The 16,798-nt window shown below is 42.7% G+C and overlaps 1 protein-coding gene across 3 annotated transcripts in view; it reads right to left on the reverse strand.

Moving 5' to 3' along the window:
• Positions 1-15,937, reverse strand: part of LOC109893949 (regulator of G-protein signaling 6-like) — a 72,014-nt gene extending 56,077 nt beyond the window's left edge. For 2 of the 3 annotated variants that reach the window (XM_031828994.1, XM_031828992.1), the window contains exons 1-2: positions 15,580-15,903; positions 13,504-13,619 (exon numbers count right to left, since the gene is read on the reverse strand). In XM_031828994.1, the coding sequence (XP_031684854.1) occupies positions 13,504-13,593 (90 nt within the window). In that variant the 5' untranslated portion in view covers positions 13,594-13,619; positions 15,580-15,903. Of the gene's footprint in view, positions 1-13,503; positions 13,620-15,579 lie in introns of all 3 variants that reach the window. The other variant, XM_031828993.1, reaches the window with a different exon arrangement.
• Positions 15,938-16,798: the final 861 nt, after the last annotated feature.

Raw genomic sequence — 16,798 nt, forward strand, 5'->3', positions numbered from 1 at the left:
GCCCACCTTTGTTATATTTCTGACTGGATCACAAATGATGACTCCTCTATTTGGTTAGACATTGAGACTTCTCTTTCAAAATACCCCTTACAGGATCTTTTATTTTTCAGAAGTTTCAAGTCTGTAGAAGATCACTGCAATAATCCCGTTACACTTAACATACTCAAAGTATGGAGGTCAGTTCAACGCTTCCTGGGAAGGTCCAAACTAACCTCTGCTCTTACCCCAATTCTTAACAACCCAGATTTCAGTCCAGGATTGCTGGATGCTGGCTTTAACTTATGGCTTAATAAGGGCATACGCAGGCTAAATGACTTATTTGCTGATAAGATTTTGTTGTCATTTGAGCAGATGGTCGAGAAATATCGACTCCCAAAGCAGGACTTTTTCCGCTTCCTTACAAGTAAGAAATTATATTCTGAAGAGCATCACCTTAATTGGTAACCCTGATGTGTCTGTCATTGAAATAATGCTTTTTTTTCCCACAAAGGAAAATGTCTGTAAGTCTGTTTTATGATACTTTAAGGTCCTTTTCTGCTGTCAACACACAGAGGGTGAAACAAGTGTGGGAGAAAGAATTGTCTGTTACTATTGACGAAGAGATGTGGGAGGACATTTGGAGATATGCAAAAACAATATCTATATGTAACCGTACTAGAGCAATCCAATTAAGAATAATACACAGATTGCATATATCCCCAAATCACAGACACGCTTTTAGCCCCACTTCCTCTTCCCCTCAGTGTCTTAAATGCAAAACTGATACAGGCACCCTAACACATTGTTTATGGTCATGTACCAAAATACAAAGATACTGGTCTGGTGTTCTGCAAGAAATTGAAAAGATCCTAGGGGTTGATCTAGAATTGGACCCAGTTTCTTTACTGTTAGGTCTCCCTAGTAGGCATGTTACTTCTGTGGGTAAAAGGAGGCTTTACAACATCCTTACCTTCGCAGCGAGGAAAAACATCCTTTTACAGTGGATTAGTGAGAAGGTTCCTTCTATTAAAGATTGGCATAAGATACTATTTGAATGGGTGCCTCTGGAATATCTGACATGTACATTGCATTCTAAAACAGACCAGTTCTACAAAGTATGGGAACCTTATCTAGACTGTGTATACTGAGTACCATCTCTCCTCAACCGAACAGACAAGCGGACATCCATTGCTGACCCTGGCTGACCCTAGTGACTGTCACAACTTGCAGGCTTGTTTTCGAGTTGCTGTGCGTTTTGTTGCTAACCTGTTTTGCTACCTGACAACTTTACGGTTTTCACTTTTTAATTACCGTTCATATATTTATTTATTTTTTCCTCAACTTTTTCACTCCGGACACTTTATCTGGACACGATTCGTCAGGACCTCCAACAGCCGAAGCTAAGTAGTAACATTAACATGATGACTTCTAATTGCAGCCGCTGTACTCGGCTTACGGCGAGGATAGCTGTGCTGCAAGCCCAGCTTCAGACGCAATCGTTAGGCAAGGGTAATTTCAGTGTAGGAAAGGATGAAATAGCGTCTGAGGCACCAGTAAGTACAGATAGTAGTGTAAATCCCCTGGCACAGTCCCCGCAGCCGGACAACTTTCTCACGGTTTCTGGAAGGAAATGCTGTAGGAACGCTCAACCGGTGTCGCTCATTCAGCCGACAGAAACTTTCAACCGGTTTTCCCCATTAAGCAGCGGGTCGGAGTCAGAGGCCGATTCTTCTCTGGTCTCTACTCCTCCCGTTACGGGGTCTGAGACGCCGAAGCTTCCCACCATTAGCTCTGACAAATTGAAAACTCTAGTCATTGGCGACTCCATTACCCGCAGTATTAGACTTAAAGCGAATCATCCAGCGATCATACACTGTTTACCCGGGGGCAGGGCTACCGACGTTAAGGCTAATCTGAAGATGGTGCTGGCTAAAGCTAAAACTGGCGAGTGTAGAGAGTATAGAGATATTGTTATCCACGTCGGCACCAACGATGTTAGGATGAAACAGTCAGAAATCACTAAGCGCAACATAGCTTCTGCGTGCATATCAGCTAGAAAGATGTGTCGGCATCGAGTAATTGTCTCTGGCCCCCTCCCAGTTAGGGGGAGTGATGAGCTCTACAGCAGAGTCTCACAACTCAATCGCTGGTTGAAAACTGTTTTCTGCCCCTCCCAAAAGTTAGAATTTGTAGATAATTGGCCCTCTTTCTGGGACTCACCCACAAACAGGACCAAGCCTGACCTGCTGAGGAGTGACGGACTCCATCCTAGCTGGAGGGGTGCTCTCATCTTATCTACCAACATAGACAGGGCTCTAACTCCTCTAGCTCCACAATGAAATAGGGTGCAGGCCAGGCAGCAGGCTGTTAGCCAGCCTGCCAGCATAGTGGAGTCTGCCATTAGCACAGTCAGTGTAGTCAGCTCAGCTATCACCATTGAGACCGTGTCTGTGCCTCGACCTAGGTTGGGCAAAACTAAACATGGCGGTGTTCGCCTTAGCAATCTCACTAGGATAAAGACCACCTCCATTCCTGTCATTACTGAAAGAGATCATGATACCTCACATCTCAAAATAGGGCTACTTAATGTTAGATCCCTTACTTCAAAGGCAATTATAGTCAATGAACTAATCACTGATCATAATCTTGATGTGATTGGCCTGACTGAAACATGGCTTAAGCCTGATGAATTTACTGTTTTAAATGAGGCCTCACCTCCTGGCTACACTAGTGACCATATCCCCCGTGCATCCCGCAAAGGCGGAGGTGTTGCTAACATTTACGATAGCAAATTTCAATTTACACAAAAAAAAATGACATTTTCGTCTTTTGAGCTTCTAGTCATGAAATCTATGCAGCCTACTCAATCACTTTTTATAGCTACTGTTTACAGGCCTCCTGGGCCATATACAGCGTTTCTCACTGAGTTCCCTGAATTCCTATCGGACCTTGTAGTCATAGCAGATAATATTCTAATCTTTGGTGACTTTAATATTCACATGGAAAAGTCCACAGACCCACTCCAAAAGGCTTTCAGAGCCATCATCGACTCAGTGGGTTTTGTCCAACATGTCTCTGGACCCACTCACTGTCACAGTCATACGCTGGACCTAGTTTTGTCCCATGGAATAAATGTGGTGGATCTTAATGTTTTTCCTCATAATCCTGGACTATCGGACCACCATTTTATTACGTTTGCAATTGCAACAAATAATCTGCTTAGACCCCAACCAAGGAACATCAAAAGTCGTGCTATAAATTCACAGACAACACAAAGATTCCTTGATGCCCTTCCAGACTCCCTCTGCCTACCCAAGGACGCCAGAGGACAAAAATCAGTTAACCACCTAACTGAGGATCTCAATCTAACCGTTCGCAATACCCTAGATGCAGTTGCACCCCTAAAAACAAAAAAAATGTCTCATAAGAAACTAGCTCCCTGGTACACAGAAAATACCCGAGCTCTGAAGCAAGCTTCCAGAAAATTGGAACGGAAATGGCGCCACACCAAACTGGAAGTCTTCCGACTAGCTTGGAAGGACGGTACCGTGCAGTACCGTAGAGCCCTTACTGCTGCTCGATCATCCTATTTTTCTAACTTAATTGAGGAAAATAAGAACAATCCGAAATTCCTTTTTAATACTGTCGCAAAGCTAACTAAAAAGCAGCATTCCCCAAGAGAGGATGACTTTCACTTTAGCAGTGATAAATTCATGAACTTCTTTGAGGAAAAGATTATGATTATTAGAAAGCAAATTACGGACTCCTCTTTAAACCTGCGTATTCCTCCAAACCTCAGTTGTCCTGAGTCTGCACAACTCTGCCAGGACCTAGGATCAAGAGAGACGCTCAAGTGTTTTAGTACTATATCTCTTGACACAATGATGAAAATAATCATGGCCTCTAAACCTTCAAGCTGCATACTGGACCCTATTCCAACTAAACTACTGAAAGAGCTGCTTCCTGTGCTTGGCCCTCCTATGTTGAACATAATAAACGGCTCTCTATCCACTGGATGTGTACCAAACTCACTAAAAGTGGCAGTAATAAAGCCTCTCTTGAAAAAGCCAAACCTTGACCCAGAAAATATAAAAAACTATCGGCCTATATCGAATCTTCCATTCCTCTCAAAAATTTTAGAGAAGGCTGTTGCGCAGCAACTCACTGCCTTCCTGAAGACAAACAATGTATACGAAATGCTTCAGTCTGGTTTTAGACCCCATCATAGCACTGAGACGGCACTTGTGAAGGTGGTAAATGACATTTTAATGGCATCGGACCGAGGCTCTGCATCTGTCCTCGTGCTCCTAGACCTTAGTGCTGCTTTTGATACCATCGATCACCACATTCTTTTGGAGAGATTGGAAACCCAAATTGGTCTACACGGACATGTTCTGGCCTGGTTTAGATCTTATCTGTCGGAAAGATATCAGTTTGTCTCTGTGAATGGTTTGTCCTCTGACAAATCAACTGTAAATTTCGGTGTTCCTCAAGGTTCCGTTTTAGGACCACTATTGTTTTCACTATATATTTTACCTCTTGGGGATGTTATTCGAAAACATAATGTAAACTTTCACTGCTATGCGGATGACACACAGCTGTACATTTCAATGAAACATGGTGAAGCCCCAAAATTGCCCTCGCTAGAAGCATGTGTTTCAGACATAAGGAAGTGGATGGCTGCAAACTTTCTACTATTAAACTCGGACAAAACAGAGATGCTTGTTCTAGGTCCCAAGAAACAAAGAGATCTTCTGTTGAATCTGCGAATTAATCTTAATGGTTGTACAGTCGTCTCAAATAAAACTGTGAAGGACCTCGGCGTTACTCTGGACCCTGATCTCTCTTTTGAAGAACATATCAAGACCATTTCGAGGACAGCTTTTTTCCATCTACGTAACATTGCAAAAATCAGAAACTTTCTGTCCAAAAATGATGCAGAAAAATTAATCCATGCTTTTGTCACTTCTAGGTTAGACTACTGCAATGCTCTATTTTCCGGCTACCCGGATAAAGCACTAAATAAACTTCAGTTAGTGCTAAATACGGCTGCTAGAATCCTGACTAGAACCAAAAAATTTGATCATATTACTCCAGTGCTAGCCTCTCTACACTGGCTTCCTGTCAAAGCAAGGGCTGATTTCAAGGTTTTATTGCTAACCTACAAAGCATTACATGGGCTTGCTCCTACATATCTCTCTGATTTGGTCCTGCCGTACATACCTATACGTACGCTACGGTCACAAGACGCAGGCCTCCTAATTGTCCCTAGAATTTCTAAGCAAACAGCTGGAGGCAGGGCTTTCTCCTATAGAGCTCCATTTTTATGGAACGGTCTGCCTACCCATGTCAGAGACGCAAACTCGGTCTCAACCTTTAAGTCTTTACTGAAGACTCATCTCTTCAGTGGGTCATATGATTGAGTGTAGTCTGGCCCAGGAGTGGGAAGGTGAACGGAAAGGCTCTGGAGCAACGAACCGCCCTTGCTGTCTCTGCCTGGCCGGTTCCCCTCTTTCCACTGGGATTCTCTGCCTCTAACCCTATTACAGGGGCTGAGTCACTGGCTTGCTGGGGCTCTCTCATGCTGTCCCTGGAGGGGGTGCGTCACCTGAGTGGGTTGATTCACTGTTGTGGTCATCCTGTCTGGGTTGGCGCCCCCCCCCCCCCCCCTTGGGTTGTGCCGTGGCGGAGATCTTTGTGGGCTATACTCAGCCTTGTCTCAGGATGGTAAGTTGGTGGTTGAAGATATCCCTCTAGTGGTGTGGGGGCTGTGCTTTGGCAAAGTGGGTGGGGTTATATCCTTCCTGTTTGGCCCTGTCCGGGGGTGTCCTCGGATGGGGCCACAGTGTCTCCTGACCCCTCCTGTCTCAGCCTCCAGTATTTATGCTGCAGTAGTTTATGTGTCGGGGGGCTGGGGTCAGTTTGTTATATCTGGAGTACTTCTCCTGTCCTATTCGGTGTCCTGTGTGAATCTAAGTGTGCGTTCTCTAATTCTCTCCTTCTCTCTTTCTTTCTCTCTCTCGGAGGACCTGAGCCCTAGGACCATGCCCCAGGACTACCTGACATGATGACTCCTTGCTGTCCCCAGTCCACCTGGCCATGCTGCTGTTCCAGTTTCAACTGACCTGAGCCCTAGGACCATGCCCCAGGACTACCTGACATGATGACTCCTTGCTGTCCCCAGTCTACCTGGCCATGCTGCTGCTCCAGTTTCAACTTCCACCTGACTGTGCTGCTGCTCTAGTTTCAACTGTTCTGCCTTATTATTATTCGACCATGCTGGTCATTTATGAACATTGAACATCTTGACCATGTTCTGTTATAATCTCCACCCGGCACAGCCAGAAGAGGACTGGCCACCCCACATAGCCTGGTTCCTCTCTAGGTTTCTTCCTAGGTATTGGCCTTTCTAGGGAGTTTTTCCTAGCCACCGTGCTTCTCCACCTGCATTGCTTGCTGTTTGGGGTTTTAGGCTGGGTTTCTGTACAGCACTTTGAGATATCAGCTGATGTACGAAGGGCTATATAAATAAATTTGATTTTGATTTGATTTGATTTATCTAAATTACCTAGAACCTGAGGTATCAGCTATTATGCTGCAAGGATTCTCTTAGAATGGCGGGGATCTAGAGGTATTTCAGAACTACACTGTACATTCCATGTGTGGAACCTAACCTCTTGGTTTAAACTGAGCTTTTGTGTTTAATTTCTGTTTGTAAGTTTGTTTAAAATGTATGTATTGAGAGACGCAATGATGGTGTACGTATGTATGGGTGTGTATATGTGTGTGTGTGCGTGCACGTATGTATGCGTATGTGTGTGTATATGCATGGGTATATGTATGTGTGTGTATGTATGTGTATGTATGTGTATATATATGCCCGTAGATATGTGTAAGTGGGTGCTGTTTTTCTTGTTTTTGTTCTGTGTGCTTTGTCTCTGTTGTTGTATCTCTTAATATGGGTGAAAATTGTGAAATTCCAATAAAAATACTGTTACAAAAAAAACTTGGAAAACAGCTTGGAAACAGCTTGGAAAACAGCTTGGAAACAGCTTGGAAACAGCTTGGAAACAGCTTGGAAAACAGCTTGGAAACAGCTTGGAAACAGCTTGGAAACAGCTTGGAAACAGCTTTGGAAACAGCTTGGAAAACAGCTTGGAAAACAGCTTGGAAAACAGCTTGGAAAACAGCTTGGAAACAGCTTGGAAAATTCCAGAAAATGATGTCATGGCTTTAGAAGCTTCTGATAGGCTAATTGACATAATTTGAGTCATTAGAGGTGTACCTGTGAATGTATTTCAAGGCCTACCTTCAAACTCTGTGCCTCTTTGCTTGACATCATGGGAAGAAAAAAAGATTGTAGACCACAGGTCTTGTTCATCCTTGGGAGTCATTTCCATATGCCTGAATATGCATTTCCATATGCACGTTCATCTGTACAAACAATAGTACACAAGTATAAATACCATGGGACCACGCAGCCGTCATACCGCTCAGGAAGGAGACGCGTTCTGTCTCCTAGAGATGAAAGTACTTTTGTGCGAAAAGTGCAAATCAATCCCAGAACAACAGCTGGAGATGCTGGAGGAAACAGGTACAAAAGTATCTGTATCCACAGTAAAATGAGTCCTATATCGACATAACCTGAAAGGCCGCTCAGGAAGGAAGAAGCCACTGCTCCAAAACAGCCATAAAAAAGCCAGACTGCTTTTTGCAACTGCACATGGGGACAAAGACCGTATTTTTTGGAGAAATGTCCTCTGCTCTGATGAAACAAAAATAGAACTGTTTGGCCATAATGACCATCGTTATGTTTGGAGGAAAAATTGAGGGACTGGTGCACTTCACAGAATAGATGGCATCATGAGGCAGGGAAATGATGTGGAACAATTGAAGCAACATCTCAAGACATCACTCAGGGAGTTAAAGCTTGGTCGCAAATGGGTCTTCCAAATGGACAATGACCCCAAGCATACTTACAAAGTTGTAGAAAAGTGTCTTAAGGACAACAAAGTCAAGGTATTGGAGTGGCCATCACAATCCTGACCTCAATCCTAGAGAGAATTTGTGTGCAGAACTGAAAAAGCGTGTGTGAGCAAGGAGGCCTACAAACCTAACTCAGTTTTACCAGCTCTGTCAGGAGGAATGGGCCAAAATTCACCCAACTTATTGTGGGAAGCTTGTGGAAGGCTACCTGAAATGTTTGACCCAAGTTAAACAATTTAAAGGCAATGCTACCAAATACTAATTGAGTGTATGTACACTTCTGGCCCACTGGGAATGTGATGAAATAAATAAAAGCTGAAATAATAATTCTCTCTACTATTATTCTGACATTTCACATTCTTAAAATAAAGTGGTGATCCTAACTGACCTAAGACAGGGAATTTTTACTAGGATTTAATGTCAGGAATTGTGAAAAACTGAGTTTAAATCTATTTGGCTAAGGTGTATGTTAACTTCCGACTTCAACTGTATGTTAAGCGTAAAAGTGACCATTTGAAACAGGTCTTATACACTATATTTAGAGTTATTTGGCCACTTTAGTTATGAATGATACAAACCATAGAAGGGCTTAGAAATCAAAACATATATGGGCTGCATGATGTGACTATAGGCTGTTGATGATTTGAGAAAGTATCAAAAAATGCTTGCACTCTGTTGCTTGCCTCAGGCTGCACAGCTGTTCTCTCATCAAGTGATCATATTTTCACTATTCTAAGTGTAGTCTTGTCTTTACTAACATGTCAAATTAGTTTCCATATAGAATGACCCATTATCAAATGGGCAAGAACAGGGGCAGTGGTAAAAAGATATGTCATCCATATGCACTCCAATAGTGAATGGAGGCCGCTTTGCAGGCTGGTTCCTTTTTTAGGCTGCTCAGTTTCTATCACTCCATGCATCAACCACTGGTTGAGGAGCATGCAGCCTCTCGCTGCTCGACAGGTGATATTTCGCCAACATTTTGTATGCCATGGGCTCTCCAACCCCGTTCCTGCAGCTACTGTAACGATCATCATCCTCGTCTGGGGAGGAGTAGGAGAGATCGGACCAATATGCAGAGTGGTACGTGTCCATGTTAATTTATTTATTCAGAACACTAAACAAAATAACAACGGAGAATGAAACAAAACAGTTCTGAAAGGTGACATACACTAAACAGAAAACATTCACCCACAAAACACAGGTGGGAAAAGGCTACCTAAGTATGATTCTCAATCAGAGACAACGAACGACACCTGCCTCTGATTGAGAACCATACCAGGCCAAACACATAAACACAACCTAGAAAACGAACAGACTGCCCACCCCAACTCACACCCTGACCATACTAACACAAAGACAAAATAAAGGAACTAAGGTCAGAACGTGAGAGCTACCCAGTGATTAATTTGGGAAACCTTGTGAAATCTGTTCGGGAACATCGATAGTAACATGTTTTCACAACAAAACATATTTAATTAAACTGTTGACAGCCCCTCTCTCTGTACGTTGGAGAAAGGAATGAAGGAGAGAGAGGAAGAGATGGAAACACATGGGGTGAGATATTCTGTAGCTAAAGATGTGTCAGCCTATTAATTATGAATGTATAAAAAATGCCCTATTACTAGGCTATTCAAAATCAAATACAAATTCAATAAAATTGTAGGCTTAGCCACCTTGCAAAATCAATGAACCTACAGCATCGTTTAGGCCTATACGTTCTCTCCCAGTATCATGAATAGAAAGTTTGAAGTATAGCACAAGATAACCAGTCCATCCATAATAATAATACAGTCCACACTCAAAGGCGATTACTATAATTTGTTTAATTTTGGAGAATAGGCTAGACCAATTATGTAACATAGACATCTGAAATCAGTTTTTGTTATTTATTTTACTGCTGTGCATAATATGCAGTAGGCTATGTATTGTATAAGGGCACAATTATTATTTTAATTTCTGGACTATGTGTATACATAAACCCTAATATGTGATGAGTGTTTTGAATGAATCATCACCTTTCACGTCCATTTCCTTGTGTTAGGCTTTGAAACAACATCCACAATGACCATGTTTTCCACTCAGTTTCAACCTGTTGTTGAACTTCTTTCTTCAACTTGATTATCACAGGGAGGTGAATTTAAAAAGTACTATAGGCCTACTGTTTTGATAAGTGTTTGATGTGATTTTCATTTGCATTTGCAGTGGTTAGAGGGACAGTAGAGCCCTGAGTACCAGGCCATTAGCAACCTGAAGGTCATTACCGAGTTGGGTACTACCAACGCATGTCCAGAGTGCATAAGAGGAGTTTACTGACATGTGGTCAGTGTGCTACTCGTCCTGGGGTCCAGAAACATTAAGGCAGCAGCTACTCGTCCTGGAGTCCAGAAACATTAAGGCAGCAGCTACTCGTCCTGGGGTCCAGAAACATTAATGCAGCAGCTACTCGTCCTGGGGTCCAGAAACATTAAGGCAGCAGCTACTCGTCCTGGGGTCCAGAAACATTAAGGCAGCAGCTACTCGTCCTGGGGTCCAGAAACATTAAGGCAGCAGCTACTCGTCCTGGGGCCCAGAAACATTAAGGCAGCAGCTACTCGTCCTGGGGCCCAGAAACATTAAGGCAGCAGCTACTCGTCCTGGGGCCCAGAAACATTAAGGCAGCAGCTACTCGTCCTGGGGTCCAGAAACATTAATGCAGTTATATGCGGTCACGCAACAGCTCTAATCATGATGTTTCCATCTGATTGTCAAACAATCACTTCAGAGAGGCACTCCTGTAGGCTACCCACGCACACTCCACCAAACAGTGCACTGTGCACCCACAATTTGATGAATGGAAAGAGACACCTGTTACAAACACCTTACGATTGTAATTAGGCCTACACCTGAATTGATGTGTCCACTGCTGACCCTCACTATTTATTTTTCCGGAATGCCTACCCTGACAGTACAGGCTTACTTTCACCCTTAGTCTAGAATTTATTATGGTGATTGTAAATTCTCAAAGATTATAGGCTATTTAAAAATATATAATAATAATATACAGTGCCTTCGTAAAGTATTCAGACCCCTTGACTTTCTCCACATTTTGGCACACCTGTATTTGGGGAGGTTCTCCCATTCTTCTCTGCAGAATGCTTCCCATTCCAAAGCCACCCCTGTGTTGTCTTGGTTGTGTGCTTAGGGTCAATGTCCTGCTGGAAGGTGAACCTTCACCCCAGTCTGAGGTCCTGAGTGTTCTTGAGCAGGTTTTCATCAAGGATCTCTCGGTACTTTGCTCCATTCATCTTTGCCTCGATCCTGACTAATCTCCCAGTCCTTGCCATTGAAAAACATCCCCACAGCATAATGCTGCCACCACCATGCTTCACCGTAGGGATGGTGCCAAGTTTCTTCCAGACCAGATACTTGGAATTCAGGCCAAAGAGTTCAATATTGGTTTCATCAGACCAGAGAATCTCATTTTTCATGGTCTGAGATTCTTTAGGTGCCTTTTGGAAAACTCCAAGCGGGCTGTCATGCATCTTTCACTGAGGAGTGGCGTCCGTCTGGCCACTCTACCATAAAGGCTTGACTGGTGGAGAGCTGCTGAGATGGTTGTCCTTCTGGAAGGTTCTCCCATCTCCACAGAGGAACTCTGGAGGTCTGTCTGAGTGATCATCGGGTTCTTGGTCACCTCACTGACCAAGGCCTTTCTCCATTGGTTGCTCAGTTTGCCTGGGCAGCCAGCTCTAGGAAGATTATTGGTGGTTCCAAACTTCTTCCATTTAAGAATGATGGAGGCCACTATGTTTTTGGGGGCTGCAGAAATGATTTGGTACCCTTCCCCAGATCTGTGCCTCGACACAATCCTGTCTCGGGGGTCTACAGGCAATTCTTTCGACCTCATGACTTGGTTTTTGCTCTGACATGCACTGTCAACCTTATATAGACAGGTGTGTGCCTTTCCAAATAATTTCCAATCATTTGAAATTACCACAGGTGGACTCCAAGTCGTAGAAACATCTCAAGGATGATCAATGGAAACAGGATGCATCTGAGCTCAATTTCAAGTCACATAGCAAAGGGTCTGAATTCTTATGTAAATAAGGTATTTCTGTTTTTAATACATTTGCAAAAATGTCTAAAAACCAGTTTTTGCTTTGTCATTATGGGGTATTGTGTGTAGATTGCTGAGAATTATTATTTTTTAATCCATTTTAGAATAAGGCTGTAACATAACAAAATGTGGAAAAAGTCAAGGGGTCTGAATACATTCCGAAGGCACTGAATATATAAAATATATATACAGTATATATATATATATATTTTTTTATTTATTGCAATGCACAAAAATGTTAATCCCGCGAGCCTTCTGAACACCTGCCTCAACCCACAAGTTTGTCCCAACCCACAATTTGGGAACCACTGCTCTAGGAGATAACGTTGTCTACTTTTGCTTCAATCTTCATGGCGTGTGACCACATTCAACCACATTAAGCCTGCTTATGTTCTGACTGCTCTTCCAGGTGGCCCGGGGAAGTGGAAGCTCATTCTAGGAACCTTATTTCAGCACTGAACATGGCACAAGCTCATTATACTCATTATCCTCCTATAATCATACTCATTTTCAGAAAGACACTAGAGAAAGAAGTTCAATCAGCGACATTTTTTTTCCTGAACAATATCATCATCAATCTTCCATTGGCTCCATTTCTTTTCTCAAATCATTTGTTTTTCTCTACCCACTATTGCAAAGTCATTAGCAAAAAGGACAAAAATAACAGAATGGAATCGGGACTGGATCTGTCAACTCTTAGTTTTGTAATCATCAGCACATAGGGACTAGTTCGGGGATTAGTTTAAGATGATCAGAAGCAGGTTTTTGAGTGGGCCTGCCTGTGCCGGGCAAGCTGTAGAGCTGAGTGTGAAGATAACAACCTCTTTATGAGCGGCTCCAGAGAAAGCAGACGAGCCCACCCTTGGAGGAGCAGCCACTCCTGTGAGTCCTACTACATTATTACCAAAGATGCCACTCACCCTCTCCTCTCTCTTCTCCAATCGAAGCACAGGCATTGAGACTCAAGTGCCATAGGGATTATATAATTACCCCTGACACATAAAAGGACCTTTTCTTCCACAAACCCACACTGATGGAGAGCTTATTAAAACTTTTGAAGGTTGCAGAGTACAGACAGTCTGCCGGGCTGCCAGAGAAAGTGTGTGGTGGCCAGTGTGGGTCACATCAGCGGCTGTCTCTGACAGACACACACAGAGAGGGTTTAGAACATGTTTCATTACCTGCTTGTGCGTAGGCCTCTTCCTGTCATACTCAGACATTGAGATGTAATGTGTTATAGACATTGAGAGATAAACCGCTGAGGTGTCAGAAACCACTGTGAGATTCTGTACCAATCTGCTTCAGAAACACTCAAATGAATTTGCTTCCAATGGATAACTACATTGGGTGGTTACCTATAGAAACTGTACCATCTTGTAAATGATCAAATTGCCCTATATCTTGCTATATGGGCTGTCAGAGAGCATACAGACACATACCTTTCTGTAGATGATTGTGTTGGGAGAGTCCTCCTCAGGATCTGTTGTCCCCACACACTGTTGTCCCTGGTCTCTGGATCCCTCCTCCATGACTGCTGTGTCCTAGGCTCAGGAGGCTGCACCGACACAGGGAGCAGAGGGGAGTTAGATGAAAGGACCATCATCAATGTCAAAGACTATTCATAATATACACTCATTTACCCAGGTTGGCCAAATATCCCATATTTGATTAACAGTTCCCCACAGCAATGTATTCACTGGGTTCAGGGTGAAAAACACGGTCAGTTTATTATTACCATTATGACATTCCCCAAAATGTTTGCTCTTCTCTCAGGTGACAACACCTGTCACAATACAGGCAGATAACAAAGCCCTGGCAGTAATGCAGCACAGTGAGGTGAATATAAACTAGCTGACTAAGCCAAGAAAAATGTCAGGCCTGTGAGTGAAAGTGGCAAAATGTCCTGGCGACAGTCATGTATAATCAGGCATCGTACAGCCTTCTGCTGATAAGGTATAGATACTCAGTGGTGTTCAGGACATTGGTGAGTCAGAGACTGTAAACAATAATTATAATAGGTACATAGTGTGTTGGGCATAGGTAATGTGCAATAAGCCTGTTATTGAATTCATTAGGCTACTATGGTTAAAACCTTGACCATTTGCACAGCTAAGACAACATTAGCCACATAGTGTGCTTTCATCAGACTTGCCAGTCCTGTGTACTCACGTACGGCTTAAAAAGCTACCGTAAGGGATTATACATGACCTCCATTCAATATCCATCCCACTACATCTCTCTCTCTCTGTTTCTCTCTCTCGCTCTCACTCCCTCGCTCTCTCCCTCTTTACAGGATAATTAATTCTGCTTAACTAAGGATTTTCATAATCTAAGTTCACAAGGCTACAATCATATTCCTCTCCAGTTGAGTAATAATTTGTATCAGATTGGAGTAAGCATTTGTAATCATGTGTCAGGCAGAGAAAGAGAGAGGATTACATCATTTGACACATTCATATTTTTGGAGTATGTAGAACAGAGAGGGACGATAAAAGCTTCCAAGAACAGTTTTATAAAAAAGCCTTATCATATTTATTTTAATAACTGTTTGTGTTCCACTACAAGAAAGTCTCATAGGTTATTATGGTTGTCCTGAAAGGAGGAGCTGTGAAACTCTGCATTCTGAAACAGCAGTGAGAGAGCATCATGGCACATTCTGTACAGAATTGCATGAAATGAAAGTTTCATACATAGTATAAATCAGTAAAACAACATTTTGCCTAAGTGAGTGTCAGTACAATTATTGTTTCTTGAAGTGTGGCCACCTGATGCATTGTAATCCATAACAAACATAGACTATAATGGTTAGAGGATCGGATTGAGATTGAATACATCCAATAAGCCACTAGCTGCTCAGCACTAGACATTCAAGGTTGCTTTGAGTCTTTCATAGTCATGATTTATTTCAACTTTTGAACACACGAAGAGCATTATCCTATAGAGCAGGAAGCAGTAATCATGCACATTATCCCCTTTTTATCCAATGTTGTTATTGCCACCATGATGATGGATTGAGTAGCTGTTTGCAGCCTGCATTGATTAGCAGAATGTCTAAGTAACTAGGAGTTCCTGAACTAAGTTAACATCCTCTCCCTATATCAATTTCTCCAACCATTCAGACATTCCATATGAAGTATATGACACCTACAAGACAAAATATTCCTATGTGAATAGATGAAGACCTGCAAATGGCTCCTTGCTATGAACTGCTGCAACCTATTATTCATGGGAACAACTTCATTTCCAAAGCACGCAAATCTAACGTCACAGAACATCAGTCCTGTAGATGTCTGTGTTAGCGTTAACATGGATGGAACACAGGCACTGACATACATGCACTGACAGTCACCATCTAATTCCATAGCCTCAACAGGATACTCTGAGCTGTGAAAAGTTTATGTACAACAGGCACAAAACAGACATGCAGTTGATCATCCACAGCCAATCCTCCTCACTCACACCAGCCAGCCAATACAATGCTCCTGATATCTCCCAACTAATGAAGCATTCATTACCTTAGCAACAAAAGAATACCTTGTCCACTGCTCCCTGTTTTGCTGTCCTTAGGAACAGGCAGCAGGCAGGTTCATGGTATAATTGGAACGGGGGGAGAAATAATTTTTAAAAGAAAGGATGAAAACAGTGGAGCAGCGAGAGAGAGAGCAGCTGGTTGGTCACTGCAGTATTCCTCTATTCCTCCTCTTCTCCAGTTTTCTGTCTGCCATGGGAGGGAGTACGGAGTGGAGCTGAGCGGTTAGGGAGGTCCTTGACATGTGCGCTCCCCGCTCCTCTCTGTCTGTCTGTATGTCTGTGTGTGTTTCTGTCTGTCTGTGTGTGTGAGGGAGAGAGAGGCAGATTGAGTTGGGAAAGGGGGAGGTAAACGGGAATTAGAGAGAAGATAAAGAGAAAAAAGAGGGAGGAGCGAAAGACAGATAGCGCAGAGAAAGGGTGAGTGAGAGATGGGTTGGAAGAGAGGAGATGAGATGGACAGCTTTGGATGCTGGGTAGCAGAGCAGGAAAGCAGGGCAGAGAGAGCTGTACACAGAACCTGGACTCAGGGGTAGACGTAACATAGTAATTGTAAATCTGTTTTATAATATGTTACGTTTTGTATGGTATGTATTCATTTGTGGATGTCCATCATCCATCATCCATTTCGTATGATATGTTACGAATTACAATTTATATAATAGGTGGCTAGGTGGCTTATGTTAGCTAGGCTAGGGCTTAGGGTTAAGGGTTAAGGTTAGGGCTACGGGTTAAGGCTAGGATTAGGGGTTTATGTTAGGGTTAAAGTTAGGGTTAGGAGTTAGGGGTTAAGGTTAGAGTTAGAGTTAGGGGAAAGGTTAGCTAACATGCTAAGTAGTTGCAAAGTAGCTCAAAAGTAGTTGTAAAGTTGCTAATTAGCTAAAATGCTAAAGTTGTCCGTGATGTGATTAAAACACGCAACGTTTGGGTTGCTAGACGTTCGCGTTAAACGCCTACTCATCAACCCTGAGCAACCTCACACCTTTCATTTTTTAAAAGTAATCTTCTGTCTTATGTAACCATACCATATCATACTAATTTGAGTGTCACAGATTTAAATGTACTATATTACATCTAGTCTTTGAGGCCACTGATGCTGAAAATAAGAATCATTCCATTAAGAGGACCATGAAATCATAATGAAGGCCAAGTTACACTTTGATGGTACAGGATGGATTTGAAATAATGGAGAGATGATTAAATGTG

Source organism: Oncorhynchus kisutch, linkage group LG7 (assembly GCF_002021735.2).
Source record: "Oncorhynchus kisutch isolate 150728-3 linkage group LG7, Okis_V2, whole genome shotgun sequence".
Taxonomy (NCBI): Eukaryota; Metazoa; Chordata; class Actinopteri; order Salmoniformes; family Salmonidae; genus Oncorhynchus; species Oncorhynchus kisutch.